Source organism: Nuphar pumila, chromosome 15 (genome assembly GCF_984573655.1).
Source record: "Nuphar pumila chromosome 15, dmNupPumi1.hap1.1, whole genome shotgun sequence".
NCBI lineage: Eukaryota > Viridiplantae > Streptophyta > Magnoliopsida > Nymphaeales > Nymphaeaceae > Nuphar > Nuphar pumila.
The window spans coordinates 26,943,448-26,960,288 of record NC_143263.1 but is presented as its reverse complement, the minus strand read 5'-3'; the positions used below and the strand labels follow the sequence as shown (position 1 = coordinate 26,960,288).

At 40.9% G+C, this 16,841-nt stretch overlaps 2 protein-coding genes across 2 annotated transcripts; one reads left to right on the top strand and one right to left on the bottom strand.

Annotated features, from left to right (window-relative positions):
• Positions 1-7,371: 7,371 nt before the first annotated feature.
• On the bottom strand, positions 7,372-7,815 carry LOC149814907 (U-box domain-containing protein 8-like). The gene has a single exon (XM_089990443.1). It carries the CDS (start codon positions 7,813-7,815, stop codon positions 7,372-7,374), a length of 444 nt encoding a protein of 147 aa, XP_089846569.1.
• A 466-nt stretch (positions 7,816-8,281) lies between these two features.
• Positions 8,282-15,582, top strand: LOC149814906 (uncharacterized). The gene is made up of 6 exons (XM_089989349.1): positions 8,282-9,168; positions 10,488-10,575; positions 11,910-12,156; positions 13,153-13,489; positions 14,072-14,149; positions 15,304-15,582. Exons 3-6 carry the CDS (start codon positions 11,936-11,938, stop codon positions 15,355-15,357), a joined length of 690 nt encoding a protein of 229 aa, XP_089845475.1. The 5' UTR covers positions 8,282-9,168; positions 10,488-10,575; positions 11,910-11,935; the 3' UTR covers positions 15,358-15,582.
• The last annotated feature ends 1,259 nt before the right edge of the window (positions 15,583-16,841 follow it).

The window sequence follows — 16,841 nt, the reverse complement described above, 5'->3', positions numbered from 1 at the left end:
AACGTCGCATTGATGTCGAAGTTCTAGCTTCTCCCGTGTACTAGGGGGTGAACAATTAATATCAAAATAATGCATTAAATTCAGGTTCAGCGATGTATGAATGAATGAATGTTGTTCTGTCAAGTCCTGCAAAACCTTGAGAAAAGTGTCATTATGGGTATACTAATGGACCAATAGGGTAAAGACTCGTGTTGTATCTGTACAACTAAGCTAAGCTCAAGGAGTTCGTGCTTGGATTCGTGAGATATGGATGTGCCAAGTCTTGGAGACCTGAGTTTGACATCCCAAAAAGAGGCTCATGCTAAGTCTTGGAGACTTGAGCGATATGTTCAATCATATCCCTAATAAAGCTTTCACTATATATGCTAAGTTGCATAGACTTGAGCATCGTCATTGTGAACTGTGACCCTGAGTGGTCTATGTATTCCATATACTTGATTGAATGTGTGTATGAATGCTTTCTTATTAGACCAGCAATGGTTTTGACCCCGTTTAATGAAAAATACAAATGTTGAACCTGTGATGCAATATGCGGAGTAAGACGGTATCGAGTTCTAGGGTTTTTCCAGACAGTGTTGTACTGCTTTCTTTATAAAACTAGTATTATTTTTCTAAGTAGTAATGTTTGTAATAAATAACTTTTTTTTATAAATCAAACACCTTGGTGGTCAATGAGTGTTTGGCCATATACCTGTGATTTGCCTAGTGCTTTCTAAAATCAATGACTTATTATCGTTCATTCTTTGCTGCTAAAATCATTTCTAAGTTTCGTTGCAAAGAAAAAAAATCATGAAATTTTCAACTTAACTTTGTTTTGGAAATCTTGGGTGTTATACTGTAACACCCATAACCCATAAAAAAAAGTTGCTATTGATGTTGCGTTTGGTTAGGATGGAGGATTAGACAAAAACAAAAGAGGGAAATTTCAATTTGGAAATTAGGTTTTGGTGTAGTTTAAAAAAATTTGCAATGTGGACTATGTGCCTATGTGTTTAGTTATAAAAAAAAATGTGATCTAGTGTTTGTTTTAAGAAAATAGAGAAAAAAATGTGATGTAATTTTTTGAAAAACTATGTTATGATAATAAGCAGTGTCGTGTTTTATGATTCCAAGAAATAAATTTTGTCTAAGGAGACCTACCGTCAGTATTTTGGTCATAACTTTTTTGTTCAAAGTTAAAAAAAAAATTGTGGTTTAGCTCATTAGAAAGCTATCAAACACGCTAATAATCTTTATGTTTTAATTTTTTCCAAATTCTAGTGTTATCATTGTTGAAAAAGTCTCAGAATAGTGAGGATCGTCACTTGGGTGACTGAATTCTATCTAAGAAGACCTGTTGTTAGTATTTTGGTCATAACTCTTGTTTTTGAAGTAAAAAAAATTTGTTGTTTAGCTCATTGGAAAGCTATCAAACATCCTGATAATCTTTGTGTTTTATCATTTTTTAAATTCTACAATTATCACTGTTGAAAAAGTCTCATAATAGTGAGGGCGGTCACTCGAGTGATTGTCTAGACATGTGTCAGTCTGGCTCATTGTTTAATCCATATCTGAGTCATTCGAACTCAAAAAATCTTGTTTTTTGTTGGACAAACAATAATTTTATCTAAAACTTTCATGTTTTGTCCACCGACAAAAATAGTCAAGTTAGACCTCGTTTGGGACTGTCACCAACTGGATTGTCTCGAGTGTGACAATACCTAGGTCCAACAATCAAACCTCTTGTTCAATCCATATCTCGACAACCAATTGTCAAAAAATTACAAATTTGGGCTCAATAGAAAGACGATAAAATTATCTACACTTTTTGTGTTGCCACTACTTGCATAATAGATGAGTTGCTAAGTCAAAATGCCACAAAATTGAACACTGACAAAACTTTGAATAACCTTTATTTCTTCTGCGTATTGGATCCATTTAGATTTTGGATCATGGACTGACCCGCAGTCGATACCACATCAAATGAACAATATTACTTCTTTGTGCTTAAACCTATTTCTGTCATGTATGAATAGCCCATACTCATGTGCATTTTAAATAAAATTTTGTGTTATAATTAGTTGTCACTTTGCTCATGTGCATGATAAGAAAAAAAAATTATCGGCATATTCAATTTGAATATTAGTTAGGTCAAAACAAAGAAAAAAAATTGTTTTGGCCTCTCACTAGTGTGTTTGAATATGATCTAAAAGAATTTCTGATTTAACATCCAATGAATATGTTTTGACATCCGCTTATATATATATATATATATATATATATATATATATATATATATATATATATATATATATATATATACATGTTAGATAATATGAGATTTTATAAAAACAAGAGAGAAATATGCATGCCTGAAATAATTCATTTCATATGCATATTATGTGAATCTTGAATTGAGAATGTATGCAGCTCATATGGCTTTTGAAAAAAAATGAACACTAATAATATATATATATATGTTATGCATGAAAATCAAACTCAGTTCATAGAATGTAAGTAAGTATAGTTACTCATGAATTGGGTAAAACCACGTATACTTAGGCCCTAGTAGGTCACATATATATTTATGAACCTCATATGATTAGTTGAAAAAAAAAACTAAAAACTCTATTTTTAGTTGTTCTAAAACCATGAAAAATGAATTAAACTTATAAGAAAAAAAATATGAAATAAAGTAGAAGAAAATTTTAACCATGATAGTTAATCTAAGAAACTAGTAGTTTAGCCTATACATGAACCCTATGGACATGCATGAGGTTTGGGATTCGTAAACTTAGGATTTACGAATGTTTCCCATTTTATTTCTCATAGTGTGGACCTTGAAAAATGATTTTTTCAAGTGAGAGTTTATTGTTAGGCGCAGTAAAAGCTCATTTAGAGTACAATAAGGTGTTTGCACTAGTTTTGAGAAATGATTTTTCTCTTAAAATTAGAAATTCAGTGTGTCTTGTTGGGCAAAGGTATGAGTACTTGAAGGGTACATTGGAAAATTTAAAAATTTGATAATGAATCAAAATCAAAATAAACAAGATACACATATTTTGGTTACGTCCTGAAAGATTGGGTAACTTGTCACCTTAAGTGACTCTTTACTCGTCTTGTGAGCGAACTTGCACCAACCTCGTAGGATTGTGCTGAGTTACTGACAAACTCCTTCTCAGCTAGCGATGACGTGTTACTGTTATGGGCTCTGCTTTGGTCACTAGGGTGGACCAGTCTTCGACCATGGTGGCTTAGGGGATACAAACTTTTTTTTGTTATTGGAGGTCCAGCTACGTACGCTAGTGGTAATGCACTACAATTTTTTCAAGGAAAGAAACTCCTTGATAAAGGATTTTGTACCTTGATGCTGGCAAACCGAGTTCTTATGAGATTTAAAAATAAAATATTTAAATCATTCTTCGACCATGGTGACTTAGGGGATACAAACTTTTTTTTGTTGTTAGAGGTCCAGCTACATACGCTAGCGGTAGTGCACTACAACTTTTTTAAGGAAAGAAACTCCTTGATGAAGGATTTTGTACCTTGGTGCTGGCGAACCGAGTTCTTATGAGATTTAAAAATAAAATATTGAAATCATTCATGGATGAATGTACACCCCCATATAGACCGACAAGCTTATAGCGAGTCGAGGCAGTGGTGCTCTTGTGGAGATAATAATAAAAGTGAAAACTTAAGTAAATTGTAATATGCATTGGTAGAGGACAAAAGATGAACCTAAATAAAAAATAATATACATGCATGCATTTAGGTTTGGAACAGTTGTTTGAGTGACCTCTCGAGTTAGAGGTCTTGTTGAGTCAAATTTTGTAGAGAGTCGAGGTTTGAAACTCATTGTCAGCCATGGACTTAGTTGGAGTCCAATTTGGCTTGGTGACCTACTCATGTTTGCTATTGCATAGTGGATGGTCGTGTTACATACTAAGACTTGTGGTTTGTCTCACCCTTGCTTATTTTTTTTTCTGGCATCCACGTGTAGGTGACCTTGTCGGCGACAGATACGCATAACTGAATTATTTTTTGAGCTAAATCATGGATCCTTCTTTTCCTAGGAGTTCTCTATATTTTGGGTTTTCATCATACTTGTATTTAAATGTAATTTTGTAGAGATTCAGTGATGGTTCACCCTTGAATTTTACAATCAGTTCATGTATACATCAGTGGAATACAAATTTTATTAGAAAGGTTTTTTTTCTATAGTGCTAGAAAATATTTAAAAGAAATAAATGTTTGAATTTTCATTGTGTGCTCTATTTAAAAAAAAGGTGGCTCAATTTTTCTTGAGGTTGCAGGCTTGGTATCAAAGTAGAGTTCCTAGAATTGTCCAAGATCCAATCCAAAAGGTTAAGTTTCACATTTTGACGATTGTGTAACCCTAAAGAGTAGATAAAAGTTGGTGAATTATGATGTGAATGAATTGTTTGTTTGCTCTCGTGATAACTAGTTGTTTATTTGTGATTATGAGTATAGTCAAGAGCTCTATTATAATTTAATTATTTGGTTATTTCTTTGTTAGATGTTGAGGTATCAAGGAGACTGGATAAGTCAGAGGGACTTCATCCTAAAAGCCCTTGCTACACTCATATAAACAATACAAACTCAGACCCAGGCGCAGCCGCAAACAGCTCAATTGGTGTTATACAAGAAGTTCATGAACCTCAATCTCCCTTCATTCACGAGGAAGTCAGATCTTGAGCGTACAGAGTTTTGTCTTCAAGAGATCGAAGGAATCTTTAAGATCCTTAGCATACCAGATGCGAAAAAGACTCTTTTTGGATCTTACCAACTCGTGGGCAATGCGGCAAAGTGGTGGAAGACCACAAAGATCAGATTTAGAGGAGTCGCAATCATTCCATGGGAGGAGTTTACAACAACTTTCCTTGAGACTTATTTCTCTGACTTTGCTAGGGATAAGAAAGCCTAGAAATTTTTGGAGTTGAAATAGAGTAGTGTGACCCTCTTAGAGTACAGGAGCAGATTCCAGCATTTTATTGAGATATTGCCCCCTTTTTCGATGGATAAGGCATAAGCATTGAAGTTTGTGCGAGGACTTTGTGATAGACTGCATAGCAAGGTTTTGGTTGGGTGCCCTCAGTCACTAATAGAGGCGATCGAGGCAACCAACGTCATTGACGAGGACTAGAGGTCCTCAAAGAAGAATTTGAGCAAGGTGAAGTCACCTCCATCTTCATCAAGGACAAAGAAGGAATCACATAAATACTTAAAGAAGGCATTTCAGAAAAAAAAACAAAAGAAGAACTATAGGCAAATCCCATATCAAAAGCAACAAAGGTACAGGAGAAAGCAACAACAGCAATGACAACAGAGACAATTTGCTGGTAGATGTCAAATATGTCAAAGAGATCATGCAGGACAACCTTGTCCTAGAGAGACTGACACATGTTATCATTGTGGTTAGAAGGGTCACTTTATTAGATTTTATCCTGAGAGGGTGGCTGATCTACAGCCTTTGCAACAATAGTTGATGCCATAATAGATTAAGGAACAACATGCTCCTCAACAGCAGCAATCGCAGCCACCCAAACAACAACACAGTGGGACATGTGTATGTGGCTATCACATATGATGCAGGATTGAGCCATCAAGTCATAAAAGGTACCTTGGACATTGTTGACTTCTCAGCTCAAGTGTTGTTTGACATCGGTGCAATACATTCTTTTGTGTTAAAAGATTTCACTCAGTTGTTGGATATTCTAGTAGTCGAGATGGACCACTGTATGGAGATAACCACACTCTTAGGAGCTAAGGCTTGTAATGGATTACATCTCCCAAAGTTGCAGTGTTGATTAAAGGTTGTGTGTTCCCTGCAAACCTTATACTTCTCGATATGACAAACTTTGATGTCATTCTTAGGATGGATTGACTTTGTGAGCACTTTGCCAGTTTGGAGTATCGTAGGCATAAGGTCTTGTTGAAGTGACTTGGTCAGCCCCTAGTCGAGTTTTATATTGTTCAGTTGTCCTGTGATGGGAGGTTGATCTTTTCGTTGAGAGTCTCGGAGTTTGTATATCTCGGAGGTAAGATGTTCATCATAAATGTGATTGCATTGAAGCATGAGAAAGCATTGATTTATGATGTGAAAGTTTTTTAAGAGTTCATGGGAGTCTTTCTAGAAGATTTACCTAATTTACCACCACCGAGAGATGTGGAGTTCTCGATAGATTTGGTGCCTGGTATAGCTCCTGTATCCAAAGCAGCATACTGTAGAGATCTAATTAAGCTTGTAGAGTTAAAGAAGCAATTACAAGAACTTTTGAAGCAAGGTTTCATCTGATTGAGTGTTCTACCATGAGGTGCTTCTATTTTTTTTAAGAAGAATGATGGATCGTTGTGATTGTACATCGACTATAGGATGTTCAATCAATTGACGATTAAGAATGAATACATGTTGCCGAGAATTGAAGATTTATTTGATTAGCTGAAGACGGTCAATGTGTTCTCGAAGATATACTTGTGGATGAGATATGACCAGTTGAGGATTAAGGAAGAGGATATGTCAAAAGCATCATTTTGTACTCGATATGAGCATTACAAGTTCTTGGTGATCTCGTTCGGGTTGACAAATGCTTTTATAGTTTTTATATCTATGATGAACTGATTTTTTTCATCAATACTTGGATCAGTTCATGATCATGTTCATCAACGATGTCTTGATGTATTCAGAGAATGCAGAGCATCATTGAGTTCATCTTCGTATTGTTTTGTAGACGTCATGAGAATATAAACTTTACACTAAGTTCTCATAATGTGAGTTAGGGATGAGTTTTGGGCTTGAAAAGTCGGCGACACTCAATTCACCTCCTTCGACCCATCTTCGCGATCGCAGGAATTTGGTGGTCCAGATGATTGCCTCATTTGAACCATACATGAGCGTGGCACTCACGTATCCTATCTAGGGGTGGCAATCGTGTCGGGTTGGCGGGTCAGGTTGGTGGGTCAGAACACCTCAACACAAACCCGACCTGTTTATTAAACGGGTTGGATGTGGCAAACACGAACACGACCCATTTATTAAATGGGTAACCTGACCCGACACAGTTAACCCGTTTAATAAACAGGTCGGGTCGACCCGACACAATTACACGACACGTTGACCCGTTTATTAAATGGGTCGACCCGATAACAGGATCCTGGCCAACACCTGAACGCTACCCCTGCACTTCTGGATAGCCTTGCATCCCTCGGCACACCTCGAGAGTAGGCTGAGCACCTCGATGGAGCACTCCATCGACTCCTCTGCAGCAGCCAGCACTAGCAAAATGGGTACGGTACCGACATCGATTGCCCGCCGCTTGTCAGAGCGTCGAGAGCGTCGTGGTCGCTTCCCTCTTCCCCTTCAAATTCTCATCCCTAAGGAGCTCTACCAGCGCCTGGGTACCCGCTGATTGCCCCCTTGTTCACCTCCGCGATGGCGAGGCTCGTGATGATGGTGGCGGAGAGCGCACAAGCGGCCTGCAAGCCCCAAATGAGGGTGGCCACGACAGGGCTGACAGTGCCCTCGACCATGAGCCCCACCTTGATGTCGTCGTCGAGTGAGAGGTTGAAGAGGAAGGAGAGGGCGGCGTCCTGGAGGAAGGGGTCCGCGGCGTAGAGGAGCACGGTGGAGGTCTCGCCGGACTCCATGAGGAGCTGCCAGAAGTTGTGGTCGTATTTGGAGGGGCGGAGGAGGAGGGAGAGGGCGTCGAGCTTGGAAGAGTGAGGGGAGTCGGGCGAGGCGAACGTGGAGACCAACTGTTTGACCTTTTGCCTCTGAGATGCCACTGCGAACGATTGGTGGGCGGCGGCAGCGGTCATTTTTGGGGTTGTGGGGAGGGTCTGGGAGAGGGGGATGTGGTGGGCTTGGGCGAAGTGGGAGATGAGGGACGGGCGGGCAGGGAGAGGGGTCTGGGTGATAGGGCACGTCCGGTGGCCGAGGAGTGCTCGAATGTGTAGCCAAGGAGAGGATGACAGGTTCGTGTAAACGGGTTGACTCGTCTATTAAACGGGTCAGTCGGGTTGGCGGGTTGGCATACCCCTAACACGAACCCGGCTAAGAAGCGGGTTGGCGGGTGGGTTAAGCGGGTCGACCCGTTTACGACATGAACCCGTTTAAGCCAAACCCGAACCCGGCTAAGAAGCGGGTTGGCGGGTCGTGTCAGATTGTGCCACTCCTAATTCCTATCTGTTCTTTGGGCCCCAAGCGTGACGGTTACTCATCCTCTTCACCTTACGCGTTCTGAAAGAGTAAGAAAGTAAACGACGACGGGTTCGTCATTTCCCTGGACGTACGTAGCGCTAGCGTCTCCCGTCTCCCTCTTGGGAGCTGCCGGCTCGGCCAGATCAGATGGAAGCGGAAGAGGAGGGCCGGCCGGAGCCGGACTATCGCGGCTTCCTCTCCATAGAAGACGGCGGCCTGAAAAATCGGACGGACGGAGGCGATCGACGGCTGGAACGGTTAGCCTTAGATGATCTACGATGAGGAAACTAGGGTTTCTCTTGTTCTTCGATCCTCTTCATCGATGGAAGGAGAGGGAAAGAGGCGATCTACCGGTCGCCGGCCTCCGTTACGTGGTGGGTCCCGCAGAAGGGAACACGACTCGCCGACGCCCTTCCCGTCTCGCCTGAAGATGGCGGTGCGGCCGGACGATGCACGCCGTGACGGTTTGCGCGGTGTTGGGGGTGCTCACGGGGACGTCCGAAGCGGGAAATGCATCTTGACCGTCTGTTTTCCAATCGACGGTGGATGTATAACGAAAGATAAGGACCGGGGTTGAACTAGTCATTAGTGGAAAAAGAATGGGGGCAAAATGGGAAGGTCGTGGTAGTATTTTTTGTTTCGAGAGGGAAGAATAAAAGGAGAAACTCTCCCCTCTCTCTCTCTCTGCCTCCTTCCCTTCTCATTGGCACGCCGTGCTATCTCCGTTTGGTTCCTTGGGGATTTCGCGATTCAGAAAACCGAAAAACAGCCGGAAACTATCGATTCCAACGCTCGGGTCCTGCATTTTCAAGTCGATTCTGAGATCTCTGGATTCTACGGCAGGTTTATTTTTCCGTCCGTTGTCGCTGAGATTTCGAGATTAGAACGGATCGGCGGAAACTCTAAGGTGGTCATCCGGTTCTTGATTCTGGGGGTTTCCGAGTTTTGACGGAGAAATTGAGAAGAAAAAGGTAAAAGAATTGGAGCACTCTCGTCCTGAATCTGGCTACTCTGTAGGATCGTGTCAAGGAAGGAAGGTTCTTTCCTTCCCCGCAGTTTTTTGAGTTGGCATTCAGTGAAGATTTTTTTCTAAAAAATTTCAGTCTTTTTTGGACTTCTTGCAGCAAATCTGACAACCTTCAAGGCCTGTTTTCCCTCGAAGAAAACCTTCAAAACCTGAATTTTTTCTTCCGTTTGTGTTCGAGAGGACAAGTTTTCTTTTGGTTTTTTTGAGACGGAAAGAAACTGGTGCTCTGACTTTTCTTATCGACCTGATCTTTGGAATCATATGAAAAGCATGGTTTCATCTGCTAACTCATTGAAATTTCAGGATTTTTCTTTTTCAGCTTCTTGAGATTTGAGAGTGCGATTTTGTATACAAGTTTAAAGGAACCAAAAGTTTTGCTTTCTTGTTTAAAGTCTGGCGTAGTCCTTTGAAAAGGCTTCTGTTCTCTCATGGCTCTTTGGTTTTTCAATATTTTGTGGGATTTTGGCCTGGATTTTGATTTTTCTTTTGTTTTCAGCATTTTTTGGGCTTCTTGCATATTCATGTCTTCTTGTTGTGTTAAGCCCAACCTAATCTTTTAGGAAAAAAATTCCGTAAAAATGACTTTTTTTTCTTATGGACGAATATTTGATATTTCTAGCCTTGACAGTTCTAGGTCTTCCGTCCCGCTTGAGAAGGCCGATGAATGTTTCAAATATTTCGTTGATTTACTTGTTTCTTTTTCCCGTCTTTGAGTATTTGGAGTTTTCTTGGTGAATTGGAGATCCGTAGCTGTTTTCTGGTGTATTTTGAGTCGGAGAGAAGCATAGTGATGGTTTCAAATCGGATTTGATGTTTAGGATTACATGCTGGACCGTTCAGTTTTTGAAAATTCAGTACTTTCCTTTAGCATTTCCAGCGAGCGATTTCATGGTGTGGTTAAAATCTGCATTCTTGCTGTAAATTTGACCTAATGGTTCGAATGAGATGGGGTAATACACTCTTCGCATGGATCTTGATTTTTCAGTTGTTCCTGAAAATTTTGGTTGTGATTTTGGGAAATCCAGACGTTTTCCATGTATTTTTTAAGGCTTTCCGGTGATTCTATTCTCCTATGACGAAAAAATTGCAGACTCAAGCCTGACTAATTTCTTCAGAGTTTTTTCTTCCTTAGCCTTTTTTTAGGAGAGCAGCACTTGAAACAACTAGAATATCCTCGTGATTTTTTCTGGAGATTTCTCTTTAACATAAAGATTTTAAGATATTTCAGCGTTTTGAATCCCTAAATGTCTTGATTTTTTTCAGGAAGGGACGGCCTGCGATTTTTTGGTGTCAATTGAAGACGCGTTTTGGAGGAAGGTGGGAGTGGCCACGATAAGAGCCATTGATAGAGGTAAAAGCATTTTCTTTCAGCTATTAGTACCTAGTTTTGTGGCTATCTCCAACTGTAGGAAATCCGATGGCCCATACCTTTCCTTTCCTTTCCTGCCGTGAGAAACCGTCCTGTTCTTGCCTCTTTGTTCCACCTCTATTCTGATGACCTTGTTGTTCTTATCCATTCTGATGATTTTGTCCGGATTAGGTGATTCAAAGTTGGCTCAATCTTGGTAGCACAAATCTTCGCAACTCGTCTTCTGCTAGATTTTGTAGTCAGGCGATCATTTCACAACACGCGCTCATTTCTTCTGTATATGAAGCTTAATCACTCCTCACTATCATCATGGCAACGACACAGCAGGTCTAACAAATTTTTTCTTTCTTTTTTTGAAAGGAAGGTCTAACAATATTATGAAGCTTCACAGATTCTGCTCTCTCTGAGAGGGAGTATCTGAAGAATTATTGTTAAACACAGTAGTGACAGGTTCATTAATGTGTCCATTCTCTTTTAACGTATTCCACCTGGACCAAGTTCATAAAGCCGTAAAGAAAGTTGTCCTCCATGTACAAGCGAGGATTTGATATGAAACCGATCCAAAAAAGGAATCTAGCCTTGATAGATAGAGTACATTGCAAGATTGCTAATGGTCTAACACCAGTTGTTGCATATGAGAGCTATTTTCTTTCAAACCTATGTCAGAAATAATCTACATGTTTCAAAATTATTAAATTGGGCAAGTGTAACTTCCCCAAAAAAGAAAGGTAAAATTACAATCTGAGCTTCGTAAGAGAATATAAGAAATCATATGACATGATGGCATAGAAATAGTGATAGAAATTAAAAATGAGAAGAACCAATAACAGAAGATTTATAGAGTTTCATCGCCTTTGGGAGCATCATCCTCTTCAATACCGATAAAAGAAAGCTAAAAAGAGTGGTATAAAAAACTAATGTGCTAGTATGCTGAACATATGTGAACATAGGACAAAAAATCCAGATTTTGGGATAGATGTTATATAAGTTGAATAAGAATTTAAAAAAAATATAAATAGTTGAAAATTGCTCCATGTAGCAATGAAATAATGTTTAAATATCCAGACATCGTGATTTTTCCATTGAAGTTCCAATTCCAATCGTTTGTTTGGTGCAAACCACAGATGGTTTTGAGGGCTCTGTTTTCCAATTTCCCGTTCCTCTCTTTGAGTCCTCTTCTTTGCTGGGGTTTTCTTCTTCACAATTGAGATCTGGAGTTATCTTCTTCACAATTGAGATCTGGAGTTATCTTCTTCACATTTGAAATCTGATTTTCTCCCTTACTGCTCTTTTACTAAATGCTTTTTGAGTTGCAGGGAAAACTTAAAAAGAGTACAAGGCGATGGAAAAGGAAGCAAAGAATAACAGAGGGAGTCGACCACCGGAGCCTGATCATTTCTTGCAGTGGGGGAATAGGAAACGGCTGAGGTGCGTGAAGGTCCAGGTTAGGGATGAGGCCAACGAGAGGACGATGATGAGGGTGGATAGACGCATCGTTACAAACGACAAAGCGTTCCCTCTCCTTTCATCATCGGCTGACCATCAACCCGCTCGTGTCCTCAGGTCTCTCTCTCTCTCTCTCTCTCTCTCTCTCTCTCTCTCTCTCTCTCTTTAGTGCTGGGCACCATATTAATTTTCATAAATGGACTGCTTTCCCTTTTGCGCCCTTTTTCTTTAAAGATTTTTGGGGGGGGTTACTGGGAGTGGGGCCTTCTCTTATCTGTGGAATGATTCGAATTCGAATGGTTCTGTAGAAGCTTTATCTCCTATTTAACTGTTAATTTTTTTATTGTTGAATGGTGAATCAGGCTTACTGCTTGACTTCATTTTCTTTGGTATGTATAGAAGGGATGAATCTCTTTCTCTCCCTCTCTCTGGTCTCCGGACTATGGAGTGGAGCTAGTGGTTGGCTGGGTAGGCAAAACTTCCTTTTCACCGGTTGTATTCTTGTATGTTATGCTTTTTTTCCCCTGTTTGCGCTTTTCTATGGGGTTGCTTATGTAGTTTTTTCTTTTCCCTGTTTGTGTTTTTCTATTCTCGTTGTCTTCTACCCTTCCGAACCAGCTTCCCAGATTCAGAGTCCCGACAACTCAAGTTGAGACGTGGAGCCTGCGTGTTGACGGAACGAATCACCACCCTCTCTCTTTCTCTCTCTCTTTCTCATTTTTTTTTACCCATGATGGCTAAATAAAGACTTTTCGTACGTCGCTTTTTTTATTTGCGTTGGACGTTTTTTTTTTTCGATGAAATTTGTTGCTGACTTTTAAGTAAAAACCCTAGAAAAATCTCGATCGATCCAGAAGAGTAAAGTTTTTTGTTTCTTTTCTCCTGAGATCCCCCTCTAGCCCTCAAATACCCATCTGTATTTCCTCCTGTCTGGCCAATCGTTCGATCCTCAACTTATTTTTTATTTCTCGCTTCTTTATAGGCCTTGTGGGCTGGCCGGCGTATTCCCATAAATAAATGTATGTATACAAGCGAAGTTTGGCATCTCTCTCTCTTTGTTGATTTTCCCGTGACGCTTTGTCTTTGCTCCATCCTTCTCCATGGATTTGACAGGAACTCAGAGCCCTCCTTGTTTGGGTTGAGAAGCCTACATAGCGATCATTCATCTTCTCCTGACAAGAGCGAGAGGCAGAACCATCATCAAACGAGAGTGGGGAATGGTAGGAACTCATCGGAGGCGATGGTGTCCGAGAAGAATCTGCCCAACCACAGTCACAAGGCCAACAGCAACAGCCATCAAAACAATCACAACAGCCAACCGATGGTGTGGCCCAAGTTCATTATCTCCTTGAGCAGCAAGGAGAAGGAGGAGGATTTCATGGCAATGAAGGGCTCCAAGCTCCCACAGCGACCCAAGAAGCGTTCCAAGTTCCTTCAGAGAACCCTAAACGTGAGTCTCTCTCTCTTTCTCTCTCCCCTTCTCCCCTGGGTGGTTTCGTTGCATTTTTTTTTTGTTCAACTTGTTGAAAGTTGATTTTGCAATATTAAATTTGTCTGTGGTTGTTGGTGCGGTGGCTTTCTCTCAAAGAATCATCTTTCTGACAGGTGTACCCATTTTCCAAGTACCAACCACGTGACTCTTGGTTGTGCCCTTTATAAAAATAATATCAGATGTGCAAACGGATCAGATTCGGTATGTCACATCCTATTCCGGATCCCGATTCAGATCTTTTGGGGGTAAGGTTCAATCCGGATCCGAAATAGAGGTGGTAATACTGGATTACATAAGAGAGAAAAAAGTACAATGGGTTTGCTTCAAATCTGAATTAGATCCGACTTAAAATACTAACATGAATCCGGAACCGAAAGGTTGTGGATGGTTTTGCCCGTGTCCAGATTATAAGAATGAGAGTCTTGCTTTGACATGAAACCTCAAGATGTAGGTGTTTCCACCGACTTTAATTGTCTGCCCCAGTCTTCTTTCATTTGTTTCACCATGGCTCACCCCTTTGTGTTGATTTGGTTGTTGCAGTTGGTAAGCCCCGGTTCGTGGCTGTGCGAGCTAAACCAAGAGCGTTATGAAGTCAGGGAGAAGAAGACTTCCAAGAAGGTAAAAAGATGGAATCCTAGTAGAGGGATGGCTGGGGGACCTGTTGAGAGAGAATGGGTAATGTTTGCATCAATATAGATCGAGGTCTTTTATGGTGTTCTGCTAAATCGCACAATTTAACCATAGTTTATGGATGCTTTTTCCCAAAAATATTTGCTTTTGGTGTGCGTGTGTGGCAGGCCTACCAATTGGGACTTCCTCTATAATCTAGCAGTGGAGGTTCTTTTTGTTTTTTGTTTTAAAGTCCAGCTGGGGTTAGGCAGACCCCTACCAGTTATACAACTATACCATTGGATTTTGAAAATCTGGGTTAGGGTTTGGAAGCTTCCCCTTTTCATCATGTAAGGGGGTGTTTGATCTGTGGGAAGCATGTGTTATGCGCTTCCCGCAGTTGATACGCGCTATGGTATGTGTCCCGGACGGGGCAAATTGCATCCTGCGCAGCGCTTTATAATACCTCAGCACTGGATGCTCTAGTCACACCCAGAGGGGTACGTGACTGGTGAGTTCCAGACAAACGCTGTCCGTTCTGTTCGTGTGACTTTTGTCCAGTGTGTCAAACTTCCCAAGTGTTGAGTGTCAGGCTGGAACTCAGCCAGGTTTCAGCTGTTCCTGGGCACAGATTTGAGTTGAAGCTTTATGGATGGCCTGGAACTAGAAGGATTCCCTCGGTTTGTTCCAGCCTAAAGTTTTTGGGGTTTGTGTACCATATTAAAAGGCACAGTAGAATATGATCCCGAGATGTGGTTAGAGGCCGCTTCAAATCATAGTGAAGCCACCAATGCATTGCTGCCATGTTTGTCACAGAGGGGATCTCTGTTTGGCAGAAGCGGCAGCACTGTGGTGGCTTCAAATTCCGATACTGCGGTCTGGACACGGATCATTTTATTTATTTGGTAAGAACTGAGCACACAAAGAACAGATGATGGTCTGAGTCTGGATCTCCACTGGTAGATTGAAGCGCTCTTGACCTTCTGATCCCTCTGGCTGGCCATCCAATTGTTGTGTCCGAGTCAAGGCTCGGTCTCTGATGGTCCTTTCTGTCATCTGAGAGAATCTTTGGCCAGAGATGCAGTGGGTGTCATTTTTTATGGTCTTGAGCAAGGTGTGGGCCTGAAGCGTTGCTTGCTGACGGTTTGTTTGGCATTTTGCAGAGACCAAGGGGTTTGAAAGCGATGGTTGGTGGTATGGATAGCGATTCGGATTAGAATCAGGCAGTTTCCTTCTCTCTTTTTTCCCCCTTTCTTTTCCTTGGCTTCTTTTCTTACATCTTTTCTTTTTATCTTTTCTTTGGTTCTGGCTCTCTTTCTCTTGTTATATTTGTTCTTCCTTTCTTGTAAGCAAAAGAATTGAGAAGAAAAAAAAAAGGTGGGAACGAAATCTAGTGAGCTGTATCACACCCTGTGCGAATGTAGTCAATCTGGTTCTAAGCAGCAGCATGTCCTCTTTCTCTGCCGTTCCTTGTATGTGTGTCGGTTGTGGTTTTAAGAAGAAAAGAGATCAGATGATCGACTCGTCTGAAGAGGTGTCAACACTTCTCCCTGTGATCGCCCCCATCGCCTGATCCCATTCTCTTGTTGGGAGGGCTGCATATGGTTCGGGTTCAGCCCATATCCATGCTCAACCTTGTGAAATCCTTGCTGGATTCGATTGAGGATCTCACTGGACCCGGCATTCTGGTGTTGAAGATGCTGTTGGAGTTTTGGTTGGAGTGAGGCTTTGTTTGGGAGCCGGAGATGGAATGAGAGGATATTTGATGAGGGTTTAATTAATACCACCTACTCCCGCAGGTGTTTGGAAAATCTGTTTTGGGAGATGAGAAAGGTGTTGAGTAGAGAAAGGGGGTGGAGATGGACCATTGTCAGCTACATCATCAAAAGAATGTAGTTGACGACAACTCCAGCCTCATCTCTCATTTTCTTCTCCACCCCATCACTCCTCTCCGACACCGGCTCCCTAACAGAGCTTTAGTTGCCCATCCCAGTCAGACCCTCAAGAGTCTGCTCACATGGTAGCGGTGCTAACCCAGCGGGAACAAGTGTGTGCGTCATATACATCATTTCCAATTTTCTTTTGGCAAATTTACAAATAGAGACCCAAAATTTGAACCTTATATTTCCAAAAATCTGTGTTTTCATTGAAATGACCTTTTATCTTTTAATCCATGAGAAATTTATCTAATTGCCTCTGGATATGTTAACATGGGGAAATTATACTATTTCGACGGAAATCAGGAAAATGCATTCGAGGCATGCCTATCTTAGAAAATGAATTTAACATGTAAAAGTTGTGCACTGAGATAATGAGTCTGAACCATTTTGCAGACCAGCAATTGGATCTTGGATATTAATTACCCACATTTCAATTTAAAAATCATTGCTACCTCATCTTTAACAAATGATTAATTTGGAAGGGTCATTTATAACACAATGGCTCAAGGAAGTTTGTATCCTATATAATGAGCTTCCATCAACCTTTCTTAACCAAGAAAGATCACATGCGACTTGCACACGTTCAACGGTTGAAGGGTATATTTTAGCTTCATGGATTTCTGGTATTTAGGAAAATGTGGAATATGTTCATGAACGCTATCGGCGATTTCTCTATCTCTTGCATTGTGTACTGTTTTGTTCTTAAAAGAAATGAAATTCAGTTCTGTTTGGAAACAGGCAGTTGGAGGGAGCTTATGCAT